An 8,469-nucleotide genomic window follows, 5' to 3' on the forward strand; every position below is an offset into this window, starting at 1 on the left:
CTGAGGATGTCCAGCCCTCAGCAAGCTCGCTCGTTAATTGGGAGTCTAGGCAAATTAGGTCCCTCCGCATCGTTCAGCTGTGGGTAAGACACCTACGTCGCCTGTGGGTGGCCTAGACTTCTGTCCTTTAATCCTTACAGATACCTGGACAACGTTGTCAACAAGCAGAGTGTTTCTCCCCCTATCCCACACCTCCATGCCCTGCTGACCAGTGGCGATGCCCCTCCTGAAGAGGTGGACATCTTCGACCTCCTGAAGGTGTCGTATGAGGTCAGGACTTACCAGGGCTGTTTGGCCAGGCGCGCCATCGGCCGTGTGGGTGCAGGTGGCCGTGGTGGGGGGCTGTCCTCTGCGCTGTGGTCCCATCTTACCTCACTGAATCACTTCTGGTGGTAGAAATTCAGCAGCCTGAGAGCCGAGGACATTGAGCAGATGCGGTTTAAGCAGAGGCTGAAGGTGATCCAGTCCTTGGAGGATACGGCCAAGAGGAGCGTGGTAGGGATGGGCCGGGGCCCCGGGGTGCAGCTGGGGCTGGGGCCAGGGTGGCGACCCAAGCGGGCTGCTCCTGCTGTGCTGTCTTCAGACCTCTCTGCATGGGGAGGGGTGCAGAGCCCCCAGCACTGCCTTGTGTGGGACTAGAGTCCAGGAGTGCAGGTACAAAGTTGGGGGAGTGGGGAGAGGCCTGGTCACTATTGCCTGCTCTTAGATTGGTCACAGGGAAGCTGCTCAGATGCCCCGAGGCCTAAAAGCCAAGCACGATCCTGCTCTGGGCTGAGCCCTAGTGCCTGGCTTTGCCCCTGCCCCTGGGTAGCAGCACTCAGGCACCCAGCCCTCTGTCCACCCAGCCCACCAACCTCTGCTGCAAGGCTTCACCCTCCCGACTCCATAGGAAGAAGTTACTGGGAAGTTCTGGGATGCCTTCCAGAGAGCTGGTGCTGGGGTCTTTTCAGGGATCCAGATAGCATCTCTAGGTCACCGCCCCGCACCCTGTGTCCCTGACTAGTTCAGGACAGAGAAGTCCCCGTGTGCCCACCAGGAAGGAGCTCAGGGAGTGTGAACGGAGTGTCAGGGTGGGTGATGTAGGGTAAACGTGTGAACCACGCCTTCTTCCCTGAGTGGACCACTCTCGCGTGATCAGCCAGCTGGCGGCACCAAGAGGGTGGTTTGTATCTTTGCCCTCATCCTTGTGGGGATTTTCTCAAAGAACAGGAACTTGAGAATCCATCAGTACATCATGTTTCTCTTTCCTTCTAGGTCCGAGCTATACCTGGAGACATTGGTTTCTCAATTGAAGAGCTGGAGGACCTTTACATGGTGTTTAAGGTGACAACCAAGAGCAAGGGCAGGGCCAGTAGGACCCCATCCTAGTCCCCTAAATATATTCTCAGCACAGCAGCCTCCTGCCAGGAGAGCACTAGATTTAAAAGCATCCTTTGATGCAGTGACCACAAACCTCACATGGTAGATTTAGTCCTCCTTGGAGTTTAGGCCGACACTCGTTTAAGGGGAAGAAAATCCACTCAAGTAAACTTATACAAGAAGGAATGTATTGGTTCATGTAACTGAAAAGTGTAGGAATATACAGCTTCAGGCATGGCTGGATCCAGGTGTTCCAACATGCCGTCAGGCTCCCCTATCTCAGGTATCATCTAGACTGCCCTTCCTACAGCGTGGCAAGAGAGATTGTCAGCAGCTCCAGGGCCATCCAGTCCTCCCAATAACCAAATGAAAAGAGAATTTTTCTTTCCAAATGGTCTTAGCAAAAAGCCCAGGGGTTGATTGTTGGACTGACTCAGGTTAGGTGCTTTAGGAGGCTGTTTTCTGCTGACCCAAAACTGGGCCATGTGCCCACCCTATGACTTGAGGTGAGACAGGAGGGGTTCTCCAAGAAAAGTTCAGGTGCTGTTGACAGGAGGAGGGGAAAAGGGAGGAAGAGCAGGCAGAAGCAACCTCATCTACACTGTCTTTCTGCTCTCGTCAGGTCCCATCTGCCCCTCCGGCTGCCTCTGGTTCAGCCCCTAAGGTGGCCACCCTGCTGTGGCCTCAGGGTCAGAGCAGTCGAGCCAGCACCTGGCTGTGACCTCCCCTGCTGTGGGCCCTCTCACCCGCTGTGGCTCGCTGTGGCTCGCTGTGGCTGGCGGCCCTCGGGCTCTGTCTCAACTCCCATGTCTGTAAACAAGGGCTGATGGTACCAGTGCAGGAGGTTCTGTGAGATGCTGTCTGGGCCAGTGCTTGATGTCCGAGACTGTGCCAACTCAGACGGAGGAGGGGGGTGGACACACCCACCAGCCTGCTGATCCTGAGCACCCAGGGGCCAGGAGGCCAGGCTGTCTCACCGGGCTGTGCCCCCTGCAGGCCAAGCACCTGGCGAGCCAGTACTGGGGACGCAGCCGCCCAACAGCGGCGCGTCGGGACCCCAGCCTGCCCTACCTGGAGCAGTACCGCATTGACGCAAACCAGTTCCGGGAGCTCTTCGCCAGCCTGACGCCCTGGGCCTGCGGCTCCCACACAGCCGTGCTGGCGGGGCGCATGTTTCGGCTCCTGGACGAAAATAAGGACTCGCTGATCAACTTCAAGGAGTTCGTGACAGGGATGAGTGAGTGGCTCTGGGCCTGCAGGCGCCCGTCCATGCCCGTGCCCTTTCTGAAGAAGCTGACTGACTCCCTGGATGCCAGGCTATCCAGCCTTCCCCCCTGCAGCAAGCCGAGGGCAGCCCGGGGCCCCTGACCCTTGATAAAGGAAGGGCAGTCTTCCCAGTGGAGACACGTGGAGGTCCAGTGGGAGCCCCCCCTTCCCTCCCTCAGATCGGGGCTGCTAGAGGTGGGTCTGCAGGCCCCAGAGAAGGGAAGGTGGGAGGCCTGGTGCCCACTCCCAGTGGCCTCTCCAGGAGGGAGTCAGGCAGTGAGGAGGGTCCCACCAGAACCCACTGGAAGGAGAGGAATTCAACTGTGGCCTGGCCGTGGGACGCGTGAGCATGCCTCCTCGCTGGCCTTCCTCCACAGGTGGCATGTACCACGGGGACCTGACAGAGAAGCTCAAGGTGCTCTACAAACTGCACTTGCCTCCAGGTGAGAGCCTCCCCTCCCCATCCCCAGCAAGGGCTCCTCATGTCCAGAGCTGGGGCTGCAGCGTGCCATGGTGCAGGCACAGGCTTCCTGGGGGTGCTGGGCCTCGGGGCTCTCCGGTCCTGACGGAGAGCAGGGAGCAGCTGGAGGGCCGGGGCAGAGGCCCAGCCCAGTCTTGGTCTGAGAGCAGGGCCATGACCTGGGAGGGGGTGTGTGGGCGTCTCAGGGAGGACCCCGCCCACGGGCAAGGGTGCAGATGGAGCCGGGGACCGCTGGACTGCAAATCCATGAGGCAGGTCACAGGAGTGGAGATTCAGGTTTTGAAGCTAAGACCCCTTGTGTTCATTAGCTGGTCCTTAAGTCTCTCAAGGGTTCCTGCTTATCACCAGACGGGCAGCCGGGGGGCAGTGCCCAGGCCCAAGGGGCGGCCAGGGAGCCCTGTCGTGTGGCTGCTCCCCGCTGGCTTCGCTGTCCGTGCCTGCGCCTGCTGGGACACAGACAGGGGCTGGCCTACGGCAGCTGGTCCAAAAGCAGGCCGAGCCCACCTGCTCAGGGGTCGCCACTCAGAGTTCTCCAAGCGGGGGGCTCCCGCTTTTCGCAGGAGAGAGCTGGGGCTCAGGCAGGTGAAAATTCTGGCCCCAGAGAGGGGCCACCCCGAGTCCCTGCTGCTCCTGAGCTGCCACCAAGGAGTCAGCGGTGCCTCAGAGGTGGCCTGAGTGATCCTTCATCCTGGTGCTCACCTAGCTGGCCTGGGGCCGGCCCAGACTTTAGTCTTAAAGGTGCCCGCAGGGTTGCTCTGTGCATTTGGCGCCGGAGAGCCCTGCTCTCACCTGCAGCTGGTTTTCCCCTGTAATGTGATGAGGAGCAGGGCCTCTTCAAGGGAAGACTGGGACTGGCCACCTCTGATTCTGCTGAGAGAGGGGCCTGGGCTGGCAGACCACTCTGGGCCGACAGCCTGTGGGTGAGGGCACATGGCGCCTCCATCAAGGGCTCTGGTGGTGGCCCACACCTGCCACCTCGCCCTGTGCCACGCCTGTTGAACCTCTCTGACCCCCCCTCCTCCACGTGACGGGCTAAGCCCCCTGCAGAGAACCTCGTGGATCCGAGTCCCCAGGGACTCCTTCCTCACAAGATGAGGCAAGCCAGTGTGTACGGGGTGGAACAGTGCCCAGGGTATGCAGGGTGAGAGCAGGGAACAGGCTCGTCCCCGCGCACGTGCCTGCAGGAGCATAAAACACCCGAAAGGATCCACACCACCATCGGGCGGGAGAAAGGATGGCCGTTCACCTGACTGCCAGCTGCACTGCCTGGATTTTTATTTGGGACATGTATTATGTTACGTTTCAAACACGAGTCAGCCAGAATCAATCGTCACTGTTGGCACCATGGCCACGCAGCTTATCGACAGGGCTGGGAGCGGTGGGCCACATGGTGGGCGTGGTGGGGAGGCCTTTGTCTAGGACTCGGGGAGTTTTGCTTTGGTGAGAATCACTTGTTCCCTCCTGCCCTCACCCTCCTTTCTCTCTGAGTACAGCCCTGAGCCCAGAGGAGGCCGAGTCAGCCCTGGAAGCAACCCATTATTTCACTGAGGACAGCTCCTCAGAAGGTGAGCACTCCATGTGCCACTGGCCTCAGGCTCTGTTGCCACGCAGTGGCCCGCGGCCCTGCTGGGCTAGGGGAATGCGCTGCCGTGGAGAGCTGCAGAGCGACGGCCAGGGGACGCTGCCTCGCTCCCTGAGGCCAGGCCCCCGGGGCTGTTCTCACTCCTGTTTCTCTTTTTCTCTGCCTTCCTGGACCCTGGCTTCTCCCTCCCTCTGCCTCCGCTCCTCCTCCGCTGTCTCTTCCAGCATCTCCTCTGGCCTCCGATCTGGATCTTTTGCTGCCCTGGGAGGCTCAAGGTCAGTGCCTGGGGGGCAGGGGTGCCCCCTTTGCACTTGGCTTCCCCAGGGCCTTGCATTTAGTCTTCCAAACACTCCCTGGCACCATCAGGAGGCCTGGAAGCTCTTGGTCCAAGAGACACCTCCTGTGTGGCTCAGTCCCAGGGAGGACCCAGAGCCAGCCGTGGGTGGGGGATGGGGAGAGGGGTGGCAGCTTGGCCTGTTGTGAGCGCAGCAGATGGGGACACACAGCACAGTGGGCGTTGCACAGGTACCAGGGCTTCAGCTCCCCGCCACACGCAAAAAAAAAAAAAGAAAGGTATCCTGTCATCACGTCCATAGGAAAAACCACGAAATGCTATCATTGCAAAGCTGTCGTTGTGAAACAGACAAAGCACCGATGATTGGAAGTGGAGAGAGTAATGGATGCTTTCCTTGGAAACAGTTTCATGTCCACACAACTTTTTACATGTGTTAGTGCCAATTAGAAGCCATTCCTGTGCTACATTTAAAGCCCTGTGGGAGTGCTGGATCCCAGGTGACGGGGCATTCTGGGCCTGGGATTTGACAATGAAGCTGGTGACCAAAACTCTCCTACAATTTCTCATGGGGGATAGATCACACGGGCCAAACGTAATTCACACCCAAAAGGGAAGTGCAAAGCAGTGTGTATCGAGATACCCAGAGCACACAGGGAAGTGTGTTCGCTGTCGTGCCGCAGCTCGCAGTGAAAAAGAGTATGAACGTGAATATATGTGTGTTCCTGTATGACTGAAGCATTGTGCTGCACCCCAGAAATTGACACATTGTAAACTGACTATAACTCAATTAAAAAAAAAAAGACCCAGAGCAGTCCCGTTGACAGTGTCAAAGGCTTACTTGACTGTGAAGCTTGAGGTCTTTGATTTCCAGTGCACAAAACTAAAGAAGCAGATGAACCTTGGAACCTGGCAAATCAAAGATGCTTTTGGCTTTTCGCAGGCACGTCCAGGAGAAGCCAGGGACTGGGGCACAGAGCCCTGTGTCCCCAGACCTCACGAGCCTCCAGGCAGTGGTCTGCTGCCTGGTGAGAGGCCTGAGCCCAGAGAGCTGCGCCCTTCCCGGCCACCACGTGGCTGGCAGGGCCATTTAGAGCTGGGATGTTGCCACCACCCCAGTCACACCCCCTTGGGGGACAGGTCTGGGAGAGCTGGGCAGCCTCTTCTCCCCAGGCTCACTGCCAACCCAGGAAGCACAGTGTGTGCGGACTCCAGCAAGTTTGTCGCTTTAAGAAATTCAGTGCTGAGCACAGGATTCACGTGCATAAAAGTCCTCATCAGCTGGTGTGGCAGTTGCAGGTTGAATTGGTAATTCAATTCAATTCAGTTAGTCTCGAACTTTTGCCCGTACATGCATCACCGTTCACTTAAAAACTGTAGTGTGACTTGTATTCTTTTGGAAGAGAGGACGTGAAGGTCGGTGGCTCTCTGGCTTAACGTACCCAGGTGGGGAGAGCCAGCCCTGCTGGGGGCCAGAGAAGCAGCAGCGCGCAGGACCCGCTGGCCCAGGGGCCAGGGCGGGGCCGCTCCTGCAGGAGAGCACAGACTAGGTAGACCGCTCACAGACCAGTGGTTTGGAGTTGTAACGGAAGTATGTTCTTGTTCTTTTTTTTCTTCTGGTTGTCCAGAAACACTACAGCAAGAAGAGCGAGAGGGAGCTGGCAATGAGGATGTCCAAGAAAAAAGAAGAGGTACATGTAGGCCTCTATCCACTGATGCCGGGGGAGGTCTCGGGGTGGTGGGGTCTGGTTGCCCCTTCGCTGCGGAAGAGCCCCCTGCCCGGGGGAGATGGCGGACTCGTGCCTGGCACCCGGCTCTTCCTGAGCCCAGCCCCTCAGCCGCCCAGCGCTCAGCAGCCCCAGGCCTGACTCTTGTAGCTGTGCACACCCCTGGCCATCACCATCTCCCTCTGGGGGTGCCTGCTTTCTGCCAGAACTCCTCCAGGTGCCCAGCCTCTCCTCAGGCCGCCCTCTCTCCAGCTTCCATGTGGTTCCGTCTCCACCTTGAGGTCAGGACCATCCTCATCAGCTGAGCTCAAACCCCCTTCAGCGTAACTCAGGGGAGACCTGTGGATATTCTGGGGTGTTTTTCCATCACCACCACAACCTCCAGATGCCAGGGTGTTTTGCAGTAGGGCCCAGGTAGCTCCATGCCAGACGACACTTAAACCCACTTAGCCCCTGCTGCCAGCCCCCAGCCTTCTTTCATCTGACAGAGATTTATTTTTTTCTCCCAACTCGCAGAGGAGAAAGCATCCAGCCCTCCTGACTGTCGGCACTACCTCCGCATGTGGGCCAAGGAGAAGGAGGCTCAGAAGGAGACGATTAAGGATCTTCCCAAGATGAACCAGGTAGGCCCAGTGGGAACACGCAACAGATGCTTCTGGAAAATTCTGACCACGGCTGGGCTCTACCACCGGCACCCTGCCACCCTGCCTCCCAGCAGCCCCTGGGATGTAGGAATTCCCCTGCCCTCCTCTAGAGCTGCTAGTCCGACGGCAGTCAGGGGCTATTCCAGAAGGACAGTGGTCTTGTCCAGGACACCCCTTGGGTGGTGACTTGCTTCAGTTCAATCGGTATCTATGAGCCAGAGAAGCGCTGGGGAAGGTGAGCCGCGACAGGCGGAGATTCACACCACCTTTCACAAGGCAGGGTCACAGTGCTCCTGCCCCCCTAGCCCAGCCCGGAGCTGGGCACACTCGGGCCTGCTAGGCCCACCGCCCGCCGGCCCCCTCCCAGCCCAGCCCGGAGCTGGGCGCACTCGGGCCTGCTAGGCCCACCGCCCGCTGGCCACTTGCTGGTCCCTAGGTAGGGAGTGTGGCCTCTTGCCAAGGGTCTCACAGCCAGGACCACAGACATCTGACCAAAGGCAGTAGTTGAGCTGCAGCCTGACCACGGCCCACTGTGCCCCGAGAGGTACCCAGCAATTCTGAGCACTCCCTCATCCCCAGGCCTGAAGGATGGGGTACCCGGTGGAGTGAGGCTTCATCCCACTCTCAGGCCAGGAGGCCTGAATGCATAGTTTCGGGACATGGAACCTGACCTCTCCTCCCCTCCCAACCGGCCCAGGCCGCCTGGCCTTGTCATCACTCCAAAGAGCTTCATGAAGGACAGAGCTGAAGTCGCTTCTGGTTAAAGACATAAAAAGCTCAAAGTGACTCTAAAACACAGTGAAGAAGGCCTTGCCGTCACTGGGTCTGGAAAGTCATGATTGAAATAGGCCCATCTCTGCCAACAGAATGGACACAGAGACAGAGAGAGACCCCAAATCTTTCTATCTGTGCTGAAAGAAAGGCAGCTGGAAAAGAAAGCCCTTTCCCTCTCTGCACCTCAGTGTCCTAATCTGTGAAATGGGCTTGTCAAGGCACAGGTGTGTGGAGACAACTAACAGGACAACACCCCCACACAGTCAGATGGGCAGCATTATGAGTGGCTGACCTCAGGGCAGTCTGACCCAGCTTTTACCCTCTCCCTGTCCTTTTTCTGTTTT

General features: G+C 58.3%; 1 protein-coding gene across 4 annotated transcripts in view; it reads left to right on the forward strand.

Annotated features, from left to right (window-relative positions):
• The window catches only part of TBC1D9B (TBC1 domain family member 9B), a 43,441-nt gene that overhangs the window by 30,081 nt on the left and 4,891 nt on the right, over positions 1–8,469 (forward strand). Inside the window, exons 13-22 of one of the 4 annotated variants that reach the window (XM_074350120.1) lie at positions 141–270; positions 397–495; positions 1,255–1,323; positions 2,356–2,596; positions 3,003–3,068; positions 4,600–4,671; positions 4,913–4,963; positions 6,609–6,671; positions 7,224–7,330; positions 7,931–8,432. In XM_074350120.1, coding sequence (XP_074206221.1) covers positions 141–270; positions 397–495; positions 1,255–1,323; positions 2,356–2,596; positions 3,003–3,068; positions 4,600–4,671; positions 4,913–4,963; positions 6,609–6,671; positions 7,224–7,330; positions 7,931–7,936 — 904 coding nt within the window. In that variant the 3' untranslated portion in view covers positions 7,937–8,432. Of the gene's footprint in view, positions 1–140; positions 271–396; positions 496–1,254; positions 1,324–2,355; positions 2,597–3,002; positions 3,069–4,599; positions 4,672–4,912; positions 4,964–6,608; positions 6,672–7,223; positions 7,331–7,930; positions 8,433–8,469 lie in introns of those variants that run through there. The other 3 variants (XM_074350117.1, XM_074350118.1, XM_074350119.1) reach the window with 3 other exon arrangements.

The sequence above is a fragment of the Camelus bactrianus genome, chromosome 22 (genome assembly GCF_048773025.1).
Source record: "Camelus bactrianus isolate YW-2024 breed Bactrian camel chromosome 22, ASM4877302v1, whole genome shotgun sequence".
Lineage (NCBI taxonomy): Eukaryota > Metazoa > Chordata > Mammalia > Artiodactyla > Camelidae > Camelus > Camelus bactrianus.